At 38.4% G+C, this 20306-nt stretch overlaps 3 protein-coding genes across 3 annotated transcripts; all 3 read right to left on the bottom strand.

Annotated features, from left to right (window-relative positions):
• Positions 1–2369: 2369 nt before the first annotated feature.
• LOC115810627 (C-reactive protein-like) lies at positions 2370–3786 on the bottom strand. The gene is made up of 3 exons (XM_030772601.1): positions 3729–3786; positions 3406–3508; positions 2370–2889 (listed from the first exon to the last, which is right to left on the bottom strand). Exons 1-3 carry the CDS (start codon positions 3784–3786, stop codon positions 2370–2372), a joined length of 681 nt encoding a protein of 226 aa, XP_030628461.1.
• Positions 3787–11716: 7930 nt separating this feature from the next.
• Positions 11717–13229, bottom strand: LOC115810580 (mucosal pentraxin-like). The gene is made up of 3 exons (XM_030772537.1): positions 13172–13229; positions 12783–12885; positions 11717–12233 (listed from the first exon to the last, which is right to left on the bottom strand). The coding sequence occupies exons 1-3, from the start codon at positions 13227–13229 to the stop codon at positions 11717–11719; spliced, it is 678 nt and encodes a 225-aa protein (XP_030628397.1).
• Positions 13230–17693: 4464 nt separating this feature from the next.
• LOC115810353 (mucosal pentraxin-like) lies at positions 17694–19227 on the bottom strand. The gene is made up of 3 exons (XM_030772284.1): positions 19170–19227; positions 18739–18841; positions 17694–18210 (listed from the first exon to the last, which is right to left on the bottom strand). Exons 1-3 carry the CDS (start codon positions 19225–19227, stop codon positions 17694–17696), a joined length of 678 nt encoding a protein of 225 aa, XP_030628144.1.
• Between the last annotated feature and the right edge of the window lie 1079 nt (positions 19228–20306).

Genomic DNA, 20306 nt, shown 5'->3' with positions numbered 1-20306 from the left:
TCTGTCACGCCTCCCTATTGTTTAGCTTGGAAGCATTCAGCTTTGCCAGTTTACTATCCACCAGCTGGTTGAGTCACTGCTATATGTGCTCCCTGGTTTCTTTCAGTTCCTTGTGAAGTCTCTAACTCTCTAAGAGTCACTGAGCAGTGTTATTCTTTTGACTGTGTTCCTGTTCCCATTCATCTGACTCTGATCTGTTTCCTGTTTATCGATTCATTGGCCATTTCTCAATACGGAGTACACCAAGTACGGACTCCCGTTCTTGGGAGGTCGGACCTACCAAAGTTCAGCTCGTGAGTCCAGACTCCCGATGACGGGAGGATGTGGCAATCTGCATTTGGAACAGAAGCGTTCTTGCTGACATCACAGCTGATGGGCTGCTTGCTGGAGCTGGCTCAGAGCCGTTCTTTCTACTGCTCTGCCCAAATTCACACACGTCACCTGCATCTTTGATAAAACCGGAGAATTTCTGAATAGGAGAGAACTTCCACTCTCAGAACTTCCTGTTTCATAGGGGGAGCTTGCGAGTAAGTCCAGAATGAATGGGGGCCTATGGAGCTGTACCCCCAAAAATGTAACTTTCATGGGGTAAAGAAAAAAAATTCTTGCAATTTTCATTATGTTTTCGATATAAGGGGTCGAGACAATAGATATAGTTCCATTTTTACGGTTTTTCAATTGTAGTAAAATACGTTTATGTAAGTATCTGTGACGTCACGCACCAAAAGCCACTTTACCGCATTACGGCTTTATGGCCATATGTGGGATGCAGAATAAAAACAACAAAATATACCTTAAACTTGGTTTTAATTTCATTTCCCAATTCACGTATTGTGAAGATATGCAAAGGACATGGCATTCAAACCAGTGCACTTAAACCATTTTAATGACTGCATGGAACAGTCATTAACATAAATAGTTAGCGTACTATTATATTCACAATCAGTTGTAAATCCTTAACCAACCATTCAGGATACATTAGCAGAATGCTAGCGTTTTATGGGCAAAATCGCCTTCTTTGTGAGTAAAACGAAAGGACATTAGTATTTTTTTCATTTCAATTTTGATATATAATCCACACTATATTTGCAAAAAGTGAAATATAATTTGGGCTTCTTAGTCCACGAAAGTCTGAGAATAAGAGTACCGACTTGCCTGTTTGCTGATGTTTGATTCTGTTCTATGTTTGAATTAAACATTTCTTCAGAATATGCATCCTGCTGCTCTGAGGATTCCTGACTGTTTTATCGGCTGTTGTTTCCTTTTGTAATGTCATTTGCCTTTCTTTTAAATGCATGAATCACATCAGACTTAACAGCATTTAATGATTCTAGTGTCACTGTTTGGCATTGTTGGAACGGTAAAGTCAAGATGGAAATCACAGAACATGTCCTGTAGGTGTCATGTCCTTAATTTTTGTGTTTTAAGTTTGTTAAGGAATCTCATCAACTCACACTGTTAAGAAGATGAAAGTAACAAAGTGGAGCAAAACTCTTGCTCACCCTAATTTTAATGACCAATTAAGAGTACAAGACCGGCTTTTGACAGTTTTCAAAATATGCAAATATTTAGCTGCATAAATAATCCAAAAATGCTGACACTTGTGACATACACTGAAGCACAAATGATTATTTTTCTCTGATTCATCATCCCAAATGTTGTTTATTGACCTAATTTGTCCATGTGGATGGGATGGTGTCCCAGATTACTGATAGAAATAATTATTCCTGACTAACTGATCAACAACAGTATTAAATTACTAATATACCCTGCACTGAGCAGGCAGTACAGTGTATATAACTTATAGTTCAAACAGTGTCTGTATTCATCATATCAGTGAGTGTATGACACTGATGCCACACAGACGCATTATCTGGAAGTCACTGAGTTGAGTAAGTCTGAAGAGATGGTGCAAGAAGTCTATCACGGTATAAAGGGGAGAGAGGGTTTAGAGTGTGTTTACTGTGTCATTTTGTATGTGCTATTTTGTCATGTTTGTCTGTGGCTGCTTTGAAGGTCTATTATCAGATATAGGTGAGTACAGTAGAACAGTAACATATCACTGGATTTATTTAATTTTGTCAGCTTACAGGCTGACATGATGCATATAAGGAACTCAGGTCTAAACAATTTGATCATCAACCAGTCAAATTCTTTATTTTGTTCATTTAATCTCAGAGAGAATATCATAAACAGACCTTACCAAACATCGCTTACAGAAGACAAACAGAAGATGAATGATGAAAAGATTCCTTTAACGATTCAAAATAAAGAAAAAAAGCTTTTTCTTATCAGGCAAACAGTACTTGATTATCAAATCTGGTTATTTAGGTTTAACCAGTAAACACTCTTACCTTTATTCCCTGACACTAGAAACAGTATTCTGGGGTCCTGTTTTCAACAATCACATTCCCAATGGAGTCAAATTCAAGACCTCTCCAGTTTAGAATGTTTCCCGGAGTAAAATTATCATTGTTAGTAAAGCGGGTGATCTCACAGTAAGAAAGGACATAGTCCCACATGTGGACATCAGCGAGCATCCCGACAAATGACTGTCGCGTGTTAAACCCCCCTCCAAACCTGTCCTGGTCCTGCCCTAGGACAATGAAGGTGCTTCCATTAATGGCCTCCCCTGAGCGAACAAATTTTCGTGCGCTGGGTTGCCCATCAAGCCATATCTGGCCCAGACCAGTCTCAGAGTGCCAGGTCAGACAGATAGAATGCCATCTGTTGAGCCCATAAGACTGCCCCATGAAGTCAGCAGTACCATCTCGAATGTGCAGTCGGATTTGATCATCTTGGTTTCTTTTAAAGAGCACAATGTCATTGAAGTGTGTCTGCGTGGCCAGAGAGAATAGAGTATGGCCTCTGCTGAGGTCTGTGAAGGACCTTTGAAAAGAGAAATGTTGGTTATGATTGGTTATGACCTTTGAAAAAAGAGATGTCAGTTAAGATTTGTCACAACCTTTGAAAAGAGAGATGTTAGTTATGATTAGTTACGACCTTTAAAAAGTGAGATGTTAGTTACCATTAGTTATGACCTTTAAAAAGTGAGATATTAGTTATGATTAATTATGACCTTTGAAGAGAAAGATGTTACGATTTGTCACAACCTTTGAAAAGTGTGATGATGGTTACTATTAAGAAAAGGACATTTGAAAAGGGGGATGTCCCTTGAAAAGAGAGATGTTAGTTACAATTGGTAATGACATTTTAAAAGAGAGATGTTACTATTGGTTTCGACCTTTGAAATGAGAGATTTTTACAGTGAGTGTAAGAACAGTATTATTTGTGTCTCAGAATCTGAGGAATAAACATGCCACAAACATGGATTGAACAGACCTAATTTAGTATTTAATATGGTCATTTTAGTATTTATAATTTAATAATTTAATCTAATCTTACCTAAGGCAGACAGAGACAGAGGTGAAATTTTCTCTGGATGGCATCAGTCGAACATGATCCGTATTGGACCCGACGGGAAAGGTGAACATTTTACCTGATAGATCTGTTTAAAGCAGAATAAATGATAGCAAAATGGTACATTTATTTACATCATAATTTTGTTGATTCCTGTATTTGTGTATCATGGAAATACAATCAAACACAAAGCTCTGCAGTTCACAAGATACACAACTGAATATTTATGAGGAAAATTCTTGCTGATATGACAGGCACTTCACATTTGCAAATTCAGCAATATTGAGGAAACTTTATAACATGTTTACCTTGCGGGAAAGCCACACATGTTGCGGTGATTGCAAGTAAATACAAAAGTTGCTCCATCTAAAATAATAAGGTTTTAGATTTTTAAAAAAAGTAACCTTAAAAAACTCCATTTATTGTATATTCAGTCATGCAGATCACTTCTATAAACATTGCAATTCTTGAGCTGAAAATCCTAACTTGCAAGACCTGATGAATTGATCATATTGACACAGAAAAATGTGGAGTCTAATCGTAAAGATAAGTAAATTTGGAGATTTACTCGTATATTTCCAATCTGTATCTGGTTTTCTCTTACCTTTTCCTCTTGCCTCTCAACAATTATTCACCTGTTTGTCTCTGTTCACTCTTTCACACCAGCTGTCAGACTGGCTCATCACAGTCCAGAACATGACGTTTATTTACCCAGCGCCAAAAAAAAAAAAAAGAAGAACAATGGTGTTTGTACACCAAGTATGTTAAATATGACTGCACCATACTCGTTTTTTTAAGAAATCTTTTTTTTTTTAAAGGGCAAGCTGACAGTTTGTTTGACAGGTTGAGCAGTTGTCTTTGCTCACTTTTTCATCCTGGAGGGAAAGAAACTCATTATTACTTCCTGGTAAGATAATCCTCTTTAATATGCCACTCTTTGTTTTCCTCTCATCATTTGTTAACAAGAGACGTCTGACGTTTCCTTGATTCACTAGTAACAGTGACTTGTCCTATCAGTGACGTTACCTTTCCGGTTGGATCACTGATAGGACAAGACATGTTGCAACAGGGGAGTGGTCTCCTCTCTGACCAGTCTGATCACTTTGTGCCTATGTTTAGGTCTGGCTTCAAACACCAAATTAACAGAGGCATGGTTGTGATCATAACGAGCACTAAATGAACTCAAAATGCATTATCTCAATGCAGACTTCCACTACACCATGAAGTGCTTAAAAAAGGAGAGTTCTGATTGGGTGTTGGCTGCTTAGAACACTGAGTTTTATTCCTATGAGGAAGTCTTCATCTTACCTCACTATTCAGCTGTCATCATGTTTACAGAAATGGTATCCTGGTACTTGGGACAAAGACCTGGTTACACAACAACCACAAAGCATCTAATGAAAGAAAATATTAACTATATTAGGGCAGAACATAGTTCATTGCATTGTACTAATACGGATTACCTTGACAAGCCTTTTTTGTACTAGAAATTCTCATCTGTAAGAAATGAATTGATTATTCTCATTTAAACTAATTAAAAAAATAAAAAAAGCTTGGCTTGGTGTAATCTAGATATAAGTAGATTTGGTGTGAAAAAGTATATATTCTAATTTGGTTTCGTTTTACCTTGACTTCCTTACATTTACTAATTATTCCCATTTTTCTCTTTTCACCGTTTCACACCAACTGTCGGTCTGTTTCCCAATTGTCCTGCACAAGAAGGATAACGAAAAGAGAACTGGTACATCCGTGCTACTTATATTAAGCATAGCATACATACTACTTGCTTTGTTAGAAAATGAAAAAAAAAGAGAGCTGAGAATAATAGTTGGACTGACTATCTATGAGTTTACTTGTTCTTCTGGAGAGGAAAGAAACTTGCTATTTTTCTAACTGTAATACCCAGACCTCCACACCAAACCAGCTCTGTGCCATAAACTTCACAGACCACAATAAGTTTAGAGACCTCAGGGTGACCACATGACTGATCAAATCAAGCGCTTAGCTGAGAGGTTTTATATCTGCTTGAATAGAACAAATTTACACCTTCAGGATGCTGATGGTAAAGAGAGTTGCAATGATGTGACTATGCGAACACCTGCTGATGGAGTTTGAATTGCAGAGGATGGAAAATAATACAGATGGAAAAGGCTAGAGTAATGTACACCTGACTATTGCTCATGTTAATTAACAGACAAAGAGGATTTTTACAAGGTATCACAAGTGAAAGTGAAAAACAGTCAAGATGGAGTCAGATGTGACCACTGCTGAACCTAAAAGGCATCATTTCACAGAACTGGTGGGGACAGTGGATCTCTAAAAGGGGTGCAGAAATTATAGCCCATAGAACAGAAAAGTGAAAGACAGGCAACAATTGAAATTCCAACCATTGTTGAGCGAGTTATTTGGAACATAATGATTCGGCACGCTTGCTAGCTGTGAGCAAATACTTTCCACAGACAAGTCGTTATACCTTTAAACTAAGTTTCAGTAAACCATTTGGAAGATACTGGTTCCTCCACTTGTCATTCACTCTCATCAGTATTCAGGAGGTGTGCCACAAAAGTCCGATGCATCTGTTTGAAAATGTTAAAAAACACGATGAACAATTAAAACATCGTGCTTGAAAAAATCAGAAAGTTGAATGCGAGATTCAATGCAGACAGAAAGAAAATTAGCTACATTAGAGGTAAAATATCTGGATTGCATTGTGACCCAAGAGGGAATTAAACCAGACCCCAAGAAAACTATGAGCAATATCTGATGAGGAAACACTATGGGACAGACAGGACCTGGAGGCATTTCTGGACATTGTGACAGACAATTGTGATGAGTCAAATTTATTCCTAAACTATCCACAGTGATTGAATCTTTCAGCAACAACAAAAAGACACTGAGTGCCACTGGAATGAAAAACACTAATAGACAGTAAACAGAATCAGAAATGCTCTGCAAGGCAGAACAGAGCTGACCTTTATGTAGTAGGTTGATGTTGTTACACTAATTATGAACAGGGATCGTCATTGTGAAATGTGATAGCGAACACAAAGAGGTATTTTGCAGACTGGACAAACACCTCACGGGTAGTGTTTTTATATTAGTATGTTTCAATATTTTTATAAGTACTTTGTACATATTGGCTTTTATATAGAATTCAAGCACTATTGTTGGAATGTGAATACTTTGTGCTTGATAGAATCCGCTGTGTTAGTCACACCTATGAAGGATTAATACTCTGTCATCAGTCTTCTTCCATTCTCTTCAGTTCTGTATTCGAACTGAGAAGGTGCTGCTGAGGACTGGTGTAATGGCCTGGTTATCCACCAAGGTCAATTTCTCTACTATCCCAGGTGGTGAAAATAAAGTGCCTGTGAGGAAGAGCCAGTGCAACAGTGTCCTTTTTCCCCCCTAAACACAACACAATGCAGATTAGACCTCGCTACAAACTGGTGCCGTGACCTGGCGACTGGTCAGCTGTCGCCCACCACCGGTATTACTCATGAAGAGATCCACTTGACACCTTCTGCCTGCGCCTTTGGGATTGGAGTCTTGGATCCTTTAGTAGTGTGTTTACATTGTACTGTTTATTACTGAGTGATCTATAGTTTCCTTAAATTCTTGACTGGGTATCTACATTGTGCTGTTTCTTGAGAATGGGTACTTGTTCCTGATGTTCAATGTGTGAGGTACATAATATGTTTATCACTGAGGGATAGGCACATATATTGCAATGGACAGATTTGCTGTCAGTGACCATGTGGGTGAACTTGATGTGGGCAGAGGTAAGGGTTTTCTTATGTTATCACCAGTGAAGCAGTCTACGCCTAGTACTATGGCCATCCGTCGTTTTTCCTCCTTTGGGAGGGGTTAGGTGGGTAAATGCAGACAGGGAAGCATTTTCGTTACCCACATCCCAGCCTGGTACGTTCCCAAGGGTTTCCTCACCGCCCGATGTGGCTGAACCTCATATCGAGCCTACACCCTGTCAGCTGGCCAATTTGATCAAATCCACTGGCAGGGAAATCAGAGAGACAATCAAAATGAGCCTAATGCAGACCACCAGTCCAGAGTCTTCATCTGTTTTAGCCTCTGAAAATATTACACGTTTCTCAGCCTGAACATTGTGGTACTACTGTCATTGATGCTTCCAAGTTGAATCTACTGCTCCACTCTGATATCATTGTCCCGCTTTCCTTCAGAGTTGACAACTCTGATAAATGCTCTGTGTTTGAGTGGGAGGAGCTGATGTGAGGTTATCTCAGTAAGCAGTGTAATACTCGGTCCTGGCGTGTTGAGACGGTCATGAACAAACTAATGGGCAAAGCAAGGGATGTCATCACGGTCTGGCCACATAGCAGTCCAGACGTCACTGGTGTGAATGTTATATTCAGTGTACTGAGACAACATTTTGGGGATGTTTCATGCTCAGATTTGCCACTTTATGCAGTCAAGCCCCACATTAAAGAGAGTTCACGAGACTACTGGATTAGGCTTAATAAAGCTGAAGTCACTGAGCATTGTCTTGCCAGCAAGGGAGAATCTGTGACTGATTTCAATCGCCACGTAGTCTTAATGTTCGTCTGTCACTGCCCGAACAAAGAACTGGCTTCGGTGTTTAAAAGCAAACCATATCGGGAGTGGACAGCGAGTGAGATACAGGAAAGGGTGGATGAGTACATGAGAGAACACAAAACTTCTGTGAACCTGATGTCACAACATGTAGTTTCTTCAAATGAATCTTGCCAACAGGGGGCATCCTTCGTAGGTCAGGTGGACACATTACCCGCATCTAGCTGTAACACTGCGCCAGAGCAGCCATCTTTTGAGTTAGAGCGCCACACTTTGGACAGAGTCCTGGGTCTGTTTAGAGAAAATGCTGTTAGTGAACAGTCAGGCAGTTCACAGTGTGCCTCATAAGCAAAGCCCTAGACGCCCCTGTGACTGTAAAGCTTGTAATAATGTTACGGGTCCCACGTTGTGGGACTGGCGCAACAGGTTCCAGGATCCTGGTAATGCAGGGAATAAATAATTCAACTGGGAGATGTGGTTTCATTTCACAAAATTCTCCAGAATAAATGTTTATTTAATATCGTTTGTCAGCAAGTGCAACTATCAAGTCTTTATCTCATTATATATTCAATGTTCTTTGTCCTTACATGTTCCAAAAAATAATTTCTTCTTTTCCCATTAACAAATAAATACAAAAAAAATATCTCAAATAAAACACAATTTCTTTTCATATTTTCAAACTTAGCTTCCTATTTTACTGATACAATGTTTACCCAGGCTTATATTCTGTCACACAAAGCAAATTAACTTTTACTTCGGATTATCTTGCGTGTTGTCTAAATTATATTAATACGGTTTCATTTACCAGTCAGCTTCCCATTCTTTAGAAGAATCCTACAGACATTACGATTGTTGCACTGCTGTAGAACACAAAAATAATAAACATTAAACTAGCCTCTGGCGACCTAGTTAAACTGACTAGATGCAAACACAGAAAATGGCTACAGCCTCAACAGTTTTCTGTCAGTAATTACGATGTCAACTGATGTTTTTCTTTTGTAGGAGCCGATGAAACCCAAAATAAAAATGTACAGGGGAAATGTGTGACGTTCGCTAGCATTACGCTACATTCGACATAAAATAACCTTCCTACTCCAATACCCAAGCTAAGTTAAAGTAAACTAGTTAAACAAAACAACTTATGTGATGTTTTTGCCCATTACCAACCTGGTAATGCAGGGAACAAATAATTCAACTGGGAGACGTGGTTTCATTTCACGATATGAATAATGAGAGGAGATCGCTAGTTACATCTGTATACTCCCAAACGGAACCCACGATCTCGCTACTGACCCCTGCTGGTGAGGAGTAAATACAGTAAATGCATCTTAGCAGCAGATCAGTGAGACATGCATAATTCAAGATTCAAGATTCAAGAGTTTTATTGTCATGTGCACAGCAGAACAGGCAGTTACACTGTACAATGAAATTCTTACTTTGCTAATCCTCCGTTGCCAGACAATATATAAATAAGTAGAAAAAATTCTTAAATGGGAAGATCTTATATGGAGACATATAAATAGCAAGTGAACTTATATGAATGCATAGCAACCTCTTCTTAAAAGAAAATGTGACTCATTACTTTCCATCAACTGAAGAAAAACCAATAAATTAAAAAAACATCACAAATGTGACCACACATAGTGGGTGTCCCAATAACAGTAAAAATGACTGTTTACTAACAGTCTCTTTATTGATAGAGGCCATTTCTGCAATCTTTCTGATGCTGAGTCGTTGATCATATTGAACGATTTGTTCATTTCAAATGCTGGTTCTTGACGTGAAATGGGCATTGATAACGTTCATCATCATCTCCGACATCCTCTCGACCTTCACCCAATCTCATTATTTAATAGCAATACCTCGTGCACATTTTTTACATGTGTGTGGCATTCGTTCCCCATTGTTACATATGATGACACGAATTCACATGCAAAGCTGCAAGAGGATATTAACACGGGTACATATCATCATTTTCCTTATGCGTTTGAGTGAGACCGAAACAATATACAAAAGGACAATATACCACAAATACAGACAACATTGATAAAATGCAGATGGCCTAAGACAAGAAAACACATACCAGAGAGGATCAAAGGCTACTGGAACTACAGAGATGAGATATGGGAAATGGAAAGACATCTGATGAAAGGAGATAAAGTAATCATACCCCAGGCACTGCTGAGAGCGACACATGCAGGACACTATAGAGTGGATAAAAACAGGCTTAGAGCACGGAGACCCTCCCCGCACACACACACACCAACCCTCAACAAATATGAAGTGATTGAGATTCTCCGCGAGACTACAATTCATGAAAAAGAAGGAAGAGCGACTGCAGAAAAAAGAAAGAAGAAAAATGACACAAATGTTCCAAGAGACCATTCTTCTTGAAATCTTGAAACACTGTTGCGAGTTATCAGGTTAAAAAAATGGTCTTTCTCATCCGCTGAGACAATTTTTTTTTTGGACATTTTTTTGCTCCTGCTTTCACTGTAAGATGAAAACGAAGAATTACAACTATGCTTAGTCCTGCTGGAAGCGAGCGGAGGAAGAATAATAAAGACAAAAACAACTGAGAGCACGCTGTTTTAGCTAATAGATGTAGAGGCTCTTTACATCAGGCATAATTGAGACATAGGCAACCTGAGCAGAAACAGAGTCATTCAGTCTGCCTGGCCTTAAAATCCTTAGTGTCCCAGGAAATCTTGCCAAGAGGACAACTTCCTTCAGTTGATACTGAACCTAAAATTCCTCAGTTTCATCTAGACGTTTCTGTCACACCTCTAGAGATCTTTCACCACCTCCCTATTGTTTAGCTTGGAAACATTCAGCTTTGCCAGTTTACTATCCACCAGCTGATTGAGTCACTGGTGTATGTGCTCCCTGGTTTCTCTCAGTTCTTTTGACAGTTTTCAAAACATGCAAATATTTAGCTGCATAAGTAATCTAAAAATGCTGACATTTGTGATATACACTGAAGCACAAATGATTGTTTTTCTCTGATTCATCATCCCAAATCTTGTTTATTGACCTAATTTGTCCATTTGGATTGGATGGTGTCCCAGATTATTGATAGAAATAATTATTCCTAACTGATCAACAACAGTATTAAATTACTAATATACCCTGCACTGAGCAGGCAGTACAGTGTATATAACTTATAGTTCAAACAGTGTCTGTATTCATCATATCAGTGAGTGTATGACACTGATGCCACACAGACACATTATCTGGAAGCCACTGAGTTGAGTAAGTCTGAGGAGGTGGTGCAAGAAGTCTATCACGGTATAAAGGGGAGAGAGGGTTTAGAGTGTGTTTACTGTGTCATTTTGTATGTGCTATTTTGTCATGTTTGTCTGTGGCTGCTTTGAAGGTCTATTATCAGATGTAGGTGAATACAATTGTACAGTAACATATCACTGGATTTATTTAATTTTGTCAGCTTACAGGCTGACATGATGCATATAAGGAACTCAGGTCTAAACAATTTGATCATCAACCAGTCAAACTCTTTATTTTCTTAATTTCATCGCAGAGAGAATATCATAAACAGACCTTACCAAACATCGCTTACAGAAGACAAACAGAAGATGAATGATGAAAAGATTCCTTTAATGATTCAAAATAAAGGAAAAAAGCTTTTTCTTATCAGACAAACAGTACTTGATTATCAAATTTGGTTATTTAGGTTTGACTTGTAAACACTCCCCTTTATTCCCTGACACTAGAAACAGTATTCTGGGGTCCTGTTTTCAACAACCACATTCCCAACAGAGTTGAACTCAAGTGCTCTCCAATTTAGGATGTTTCCCGGAGTAAAATTATCATTGTTTGCAAAGCGGGTGATCTCACAGTAAGAAAGGACATGGTTCCACATGTGGACATCTGCCAGGAGCCCCACAAATGACTGACCAGCGTCAAACCCTCCCCCAAAGGAGTCCTGTTCTTGACCAACGATTATGATTGGAGATCCACCCAGAACACTGCTTGGACCCTGTTTTCGAGAGCCAGGCTTCCCATTGATCCATGGTTGAGCCAAACCTGAGCCAGATTCCCAAGTGCCACACACAGATACCCAGGAATTTTGCTCATCAAGGAGTTCGCGAAAAACAACATCTTGGTTTTGTAGACCAATGGTTAGCTGGCCCCCGGTATTTGCTTTGAAGAGGAGAAAGCCATTTGAATGTGAGGGTGTAGCCAAGGAAAAGAGGGCCTGGTTTCTGGTCAGGTCTGTGAAGTACCTTTAAATAAATAGGAAATTTAAGGATCTCAGTCAACCTCAAATGAGGAGAAGTGAGAGGACATACATACATCAGTTAACAGTGTAATATTAAGAGATAGATAAATAGCTGGATAGATCTTCTTGCAATAAACAAACACATTTACATGTATTGATTAAATAGTTTTTTCATTTTCCATGTATTCCATACATTCTCACACATTCCAAAGCTTTGATATTACTTGGAGCATCTTTTGATTTAGTCTCAGTTGTAGATTCTTTTATACACTCTGCTTGATAGACACTACTGACAGGACAACCAGACAGTGCAGAGACTAAACTAGGTCAGTTTCTATGGAAACATTTAGTATTTCTATGAAACTTTTAATAGAAACTTCTGTTGTGCAGCATTTGCAACAGAACTCTTGTAATCAGAAAATGGCTCGTTACTGGTTTACAGGAAATCTGCCATTTGACACTGTCAGTCATTATTAATCTCAAACAGAAGTATATGCTGTAAGTCTGCTGTTTCCTTTGATTATAAGTGATTATTTCATTCTGCAGTGTTTACCTGAGGCAGACAGTCACAGCACTGAAGTTTCCTCTAGTTGGAATCAGCCGAACGTGAGCTGTGTTGGTCTCCGCAGGAAAGGTAAACATCTTACCTGAGAGGTCTGTTTAAAACAGAACATCATAATGGAAAGGATGGAAATAATGTATATAATGGGAGCTGCTAACAAAGCTTCACAATCAGACAATAGTTGTTTTCTACGTTTCAGCATCTTTCAGTTGTGAAGAATTGCGACAAGATTCCAGAAATTGAAATACTACGTAAATTTGTACATTGCAAATTCCCTCGATGTATTCAGTCCGTTCCCAGTTTACAACTATTTAGAAAGTGCTTATGGAAATACAGAGGGATATGACAAGAAATAAGTCAAAGAACAAACTTTTTCTTACCTTGAGGAGAGGCGTAACATGTTGCCAAGATGGCAAGGAAACAGGTAAGCTTTTCCATCTGTTTTAAACAGAATTTAGAACCAATTAAAATTCAGTTCAAATAGAATCAATACTCAGTTCACAAACCTGAATTTGATTTGTGTCTACATACCAGGATAAATATGACACATTTTTTTAAATGAAATAAGATCCTAACCTTTAGAGCACTGCAGCAAAACTTTGAGTCTTTAGTTCTTTGGCTTTCCCTTAAATACTGACCGCTCAAACATGAATGACACTACTCACCTGGGAAACCTCAACCTTATATTGCTGGTATCTGAATCACCATGTAAACAGACAAGGAAGTAAAATTAACCCCTAAATTTCTTTTCTAAGGCTGTTTTCTTTTTAAACATCTATGGCATCCAGGAAGTCAGGCAGAGAAGTATGGCTACTTTTCCTCGCTGCAAGGCAAATAACATACCACACCTATCTTATTGAATAGATTATCCTTCTGACGTGAAGCCCCAAAATTCTTATGTAAAATTCAAGGACTTTGTTGCAAACAGTTTGATAAAGACAACAAAGTAAAAAAAACCTGTTGAAAAACCTGTAGAAGCAGGAATAAAAAAGTGGAGTAGGAGAGGATAGGAGAGCAGAGGCAGTGGATAACAAATGAAAATGATTCTTATAATCAGTAATGTTCATTGTGTTCATTTTTCACTGTGTTTATGTTCCTTATTTATTATTTTTATTTACAACTGTTTTATGTTACTTATTTTTCATAGTGTACAAGCTGAATTGCACTGTTTTTGTGCTCAGTGCATAAAATAAATTCTTCTGTGTTCTGTTTCCATTCTGCCTCGTCTCCTGTCTGTCACTGTGGTGTTATCTATTAGAATAGGACATAAAATTGCTACTAAAACTTCAGTTGGATTATTCTTGAAATGTTTAACAGAATACTGCATTATATTCAGAATGTGATGTATTTTCTTCAGGATTTGAACACATTGCACATTATATTAGACTTATACATGGATGAAATTGGTCACTTATCAGATTGTGTTACAGAAACCTAGTGCCTGAAGCACCATGAAAAGAGACAAGGAAGGGAAAATGTTATTCTACACTGTGTTTTTGCTTTTTTTAACCACATTCCTTTCGCAATAATGGGTTTGAAAATATCTGAGTAATTGTCCTTTTACAATCACAATTTTAAACTTCCTCATGAACAAACTCAAGGAAGTTGTGATTCCATTATTTCATGGGCTTTGTAACAAAGAAACTGACAAAGTCAATAATATCATTTCACCATCTCTGATTTCCCAATACATGAGTTGTGTAAGAGAGATCTGGAGTGACAAAGTGTGTTGTTAGGCTGTCTTATAAACAATACAGGACTGTTTAGTGGGTTCTGAATGAAAACAGTCCTCTGCAAATCCTTTTTGTAGGCCAGCTTGTATGCTTGTGGAAATCAATAATAATATCTATGACCATTAAATGGTTCAAACTGTATGCCGCAAACTTTGCAGCACTGTCCACCTGCTCAGTACAACACTGACAAAATATTCAATAGTTTCTCCATATTGCTAAATATTGTATGTATAATTCTGCATATTGGTTTTGATTCTGTGTCTGAAACTGTCTAATAAACATGATTTGTAAGGCAAGCTGTTCTTACAAAGCAAATATTTCAAAGCTGTTTACCTCTAATTAATATGTATTTATACACATGTGTATTAATATTAATATGTATTTACCTGTCATCATGTTTCCTGCTGAAAAATAAGATCTTTCTCTTTGGAATGCAGGGCTGTTTACTATTACAACGTATATATTTTAGAGTTAAAATTTTAAATAATTTGAATCATACCATCTACTGGATTTTTAGATATGCAGTTTACTTCTATAACATATGTCCTAGTAAAGAAGCACCATGCTACAGGAATACCAAGAGACAGGTAATACCAAGACCTTCACACACTTAGGATGTCTAGACAAGCCTTTTCACAGTCAAATTAACAAGACAGCCACAGCTCTGACTGGCAAATTGAAAAAGGAACTGCAATGGGTGGGAAAGATAAAAGCGATTGCCAAGGTGGACAGACAAAATGACTAAGTGAAGTCCATGGTCATCTTGGACCACATGGACCATCTTCAGCACATTTCATGCTAGGTGTGGCTACAGGCAAACACCTTACGCAGATGATTCATCACCCCTTACAATGTTTAAAATGCCATTTGGAAAGAACAGGCACCTCAACTTGCCTGTCATCACAAACAATACTCAGGAAGTCTTCCACAAAAGTCTGACAAATCTCCTTATAAACATTAAGGGCATTGTTGCCTACACTGACAATATTCTTGTGCTTGTGAAAGATGAAGAGCAACATGATGATCACCAAGACAAATGTTGGAAAGAGGTAGACGGGTATATCTAAGATGCAACAAGGACACAGGCAAAAAAAGCTTAATGATTATGAAATATCCAAGTTACATTCTCATCCAAGAAGGAATTAAACCAGAGCCCAGAAACGTGTGTGCAGCAGCTGACTATAGAGATGAGGTATGGAAAGTTGAGAAATTGCTGAGGACAGTAATGAGACCAGAGACACTTCAGACAGAGGAAAGCTATAATATCCCAGGAAACACCATAAAGACCATGGCAAGCACTAGAAAGTGGCCTGTTTTTTGTCACAGCCAGGATTTCTGGGCTAAGAACTAGAGAAGCATAAAGTGCCATACTTTGGAGTGGCCACCACTACCACACACTGCTCTTTGTGTAAATATCCCTAGTTCTCTTCTGTCACAAATTGGTCTTCTGTCACAAATTGGTAGAGAGGCTGGAGACCCACAGGGAACCACAACCAGAACCAGAACTGGAGACTCAGACGTGCCCAGAGTCTCTGTGGCAACAGGAACAGGAACAGTACGCCCAGATGTGGGTTTTAGCCTTTTTTCCGGGTTTTAGCCTTCTCTCCCGCTCTGCTCCCGTTTTAATATTTTCCCTTGAATCTCCTGTATTTTTAACTTCTCATAACGTTAGGTTCTGGGGCCTGGCAGTGGCGTAGCTAAAAATTTATCTTCGGACGGACAAAAGTGAGATGGCGTGACTTTCACTCACGGTCCATCACTTGCCTACACATTCTTCATAACCTACTGCTGCACTGAATGACAGGTCATGACACCCCGTATCGCAACTGTAGCGTACTCAACAAGCCAGTCCAGTCTTCTGTTCTTTGTTTGCACTGAAACGGAATATGAAGTAACCCACAAAATTTTTATTCATCAAGCACACTTTAACCAGAAGCAGTGTAAAAGTAGTGGCAGAAAGTCTCCCTTATTTTCAAAGCCCAGTGTTGACAGGTATGGGCAGAACCTCTGCAGTGACAGGAGCAAACAAATAATCAATTACATTTTTTCAATTAGTTATTTCAATCCATTCAGCTAGTTTTAGACAGTTTTGTCTTTGTGTGGCTATGTAGACACCTTCTGAGAACGTGCCATTCTAGCTAAGAGACATGGAGAACCTTTATAGCAGTCAGAACAAAGACATACGCAGCCTGATCAGGAACTGAGACATTCAGTTTGCCTCACTCTAATCTCGGTAAACTAAGAAAACTAACAATCCAACAATGCTGACCTGCATATATCACAGAATACAGCAACACACTAAAGACCAATTCATTGTTCCTGTCTTAGTCCTCATCATCCCAAATCTATTGACTAAGCTGTCCATTTAGATGAATTTGCACCCCTGGTTATTAATTGTAATATTACGTATCTTAGCTTTGCTGAGTTACAATAAACTGATGTGCCCTACAGTACATACATTAGAATTCAGGCAACCCTCTGATGGTATGAAAGCAATAAATAAACAACAAATGTGTGAACACAAACATTAATTTTGCAAAGGCAGTACATAATAGCCAATATGTAGTGTACGTAATCTATGGATCAAACAGTAACTGCATCATTGGTCATATCAGCGTTGACATGTCACAAAAAATGTTATCTGGAAATCATTGAATTGATTAAGTCTGAGAAGGTGGTGCAAGTAGTCTGGGTTAAGGGGAGAGAGGGTTTAGTGTGTGTGACTGTAATCCAACAACGACTATGATGAACACTGTGTTTTTGTATGTGGTGTGTTCTCATATCTGAGTGTGACTACTGTGAGGATTCATCTCTGAACAGATAAATACAATAGTACAATAAAATAGACTAAAATGTTTGATTTTTACAGCTAACAGGCTAACATGAGTGCAGGACCCTACAGAGACAAATCAACCAATCACTCACTCAGTCAACTAATCAATCAGTGGAACAAACAAACAGATTCTTTATTGTCTTTATTTTTATACTGAAATGAAGAAGATAATAAAAACACCCCAGCAAACATTGCCTACTATAGAAAAACAGAAGATTTTTTTAATGATCCAAAATCAAAGAAAAGGATTTTTTTTTTGTTCACATATAAAGAAGTTAATTATCAGATTTGGTTGTTTAGGTTTGACTTGTAAACACTCCCCTTTATTCCCTGACACTAGAAACAGTATTCTGGGGTCCTGTTTTCAACAACCACATTCCCAACAGAGTTGAACTCAAGTGCTCTCCAATTTAGGATGTTTCCTGGAGTAAAATTATCATCGTTCGCAAAGCGGGTGATCTCGCAGTAAGAAAGGACATAGTCCCACATGTGGACGTCTGCCAGGAGCCCCACAAATGATTGACCAGCGTCAAACCCTCCCCCAAAGGAGTCCTGTTCTTGACCAACGATTATGATTGGGGCTCCATCCAGAACATCTCGTGGACCCTGTTTTCGAGAGCCGGGCTTCCCATTGATCCATGGTTGAACCAAACCTGAGCCAGATTCCCAAGTGCCACACACAGATACCCAGGAATTTTTCTCATCAAGGAGTTCGTGAAAAACAACATCTTGGTTTTGTACAAAAATGTTCAGCTGGCCCCCGGTATTTGATTTGAAGAGGAGAAAGCCATTTGAATGTGAGGGTGTAGCCAAGGAAAAGAGGACCTGGTTTCTGGTCAGGTCTGTGAAGTACCTTCAAATAAATAGGAAATTTAAGGATCTCAGTCAACCTCAAATGAGGAGAAGTGAGAGGACATACATACATCAGTTAACAGTGTAATATTAAGAAATAGATGAATGGAGAGATAGAATTGCTTGCAATAAAAAAAAGACATTTACATGTATCAATTAAATAACTAACCCATTTTCCATTTATGGCCATTTGATAACAGTTAAAGCATCCATCTTATGATTTAGTCTCAGCTGCAGATTCTTTTATATGCTATGCTTGGCATACACTACTGACAGGACAACCAGACAGTGCAGAGACTAAACTAAGTCAATTTCTATGGAAATATTTTGTATGAAACTTTTAATAGAAACTTCTCCTGTTGTGCAGCATTTGCAACGTAACTCCTTATTCAGAAAATCGCTCATTACTGGTTTACAGGAAATCTGCCATTTGACACTGCCAGTCATTATTAATCTCAACCAGAACTGTGTGCTGTAAGTCTGCTGTTTCCTTTGATCATAAGTGATTATTTCATTCTGCAGTGTTTACCTGAGGCAGACAGTCACAGAGCTGAAGTTTCCTCTTGTTGGAATCAGCCGAACGTGAGCTGTGTTGGACTCCGCAGGAAAGGTAAACACCTTACCCGAGAGGTCTGTTCAAACCAGAATATCATAATGGAAAGGATGGAAATAATGTATATAATGGGAGCAGCTAACAAAGCTTCTCAGACAATAGTTGTTTTCTACGTTTCAGCAGCACTCGGTTATGAAGAATTGCAGGTCCGACAAGATTCCAGAAAATGAAATACTACGTAAATTTGTACTTTGCAAATTCACTGGATGTATTTAGTCTATTTCTAGTTCCCTCAACGTATTCAGTCCGTTCCCAGTTTACAACTATTTAGAAAGTGCTTATGGAAATACAGAAGGATATGACAAGAAATGAAAAAGAAATAAGTCAAAGAACAAACTTTTCCTTACCTTGAGGAGAAGCGCAACATGTTGCCAAGATGGCGAGGAAACAGATAAACTTTTCCATCTATTTTAAACAGAATTTGGAACCAATTTAATCTACTTTTAAGGTAATTAATAGTCAGTACAAACAGCATACCAAAAACATGTCAAACCTAAAAATAAGTAATAAATTAAATATCACTTTTGGTAAAACCACTACATGAAGCCATCACACATTTACAGGATACATATAACAAAATGTTCAACTGGAAAAAAAAAAAGATCTTTACCTTTCGAGCACTGCAGCAAAACTGTGACTCCCTAGTTCTCTGGCCCTCGCTTAAATACTGATAACTTGTTCATGGATGAAACTCGTCACTCATCACATTCTGTTAAGGAAACTTCCACTTTCAATTGGTGATGCCTGAGTCATCATGATAAGAGACAAGGAAGTGAAATGAGTTCAGAATCGACTGTGCTTTGTTTAAGTCCTCATTCTTTTAAAAATACTCATGACAGATACAATATACAAGCCTTTGTCCTGAAGCCAAAAATCATTTTAAACGTCCTCAAGCACAAACTCAAGGAACTCGTCACGAACTCCATCATTATATGAGCACAGGCCTTTGCAAGATGCAAACTGGGAAAGCTAGCAGCACCGTATGGCTCACCTTTCCAGCCAACACAGGAACTTCACGAACTTCACAATCCAACGTGGTATCCGGTGAGACATTCAGCCGTGCATAGCATAGCATGCTGAGTTGTGTAAGAGTGATCCGGAGTGACAAAAGGCGCTGATATCCTGATATCATATAAACAATAGACGACTGTTTACTATGTTCTGAGTGAAAGGGTAAAAACAGTTTAATCTATACTGGCTGAAAGGTTTGTTTCCTTTCGTCTCCAAATATTTGAACTTTTTTGTGCTTTTGTTGTTTAGTCCTTGTTTTGTCCTTTCAGAAGTAAATGTTGATATCTGTGAACATCTAATTCAAACTGGACACTGCAGACATTAGAGCTGTCTACTTTTTATTTACAACACTGTAGAATATTCAGTGAGGCAACCCTTTGATTAGCTATGTCATGACTTTTGGTGGAGTAGCATATAAAATATCAATGAATCAGGTCATTAACATGTTTTGTGTTTTACGGTTTGTCTGCTTA

Source organism: Chanos chanos, chromosome 4 (genome assembly GCF_902362185.1).
Source record: "Chanos chanos chromosome 4, fChaCha1.1, whole genome shotgun sequence".
Lineage (NCBI taxonomy): Eukaryota > Metazoa > Chordata > Actinopteri > Gonorynchiformes > Chanidae > Chanos > Chanos chanos.
The sequence above is the reverse complement of the archived record's forward strand: the minus strand, read 5'-3'. Positions and strand labels throughout refer to the sequence as shown.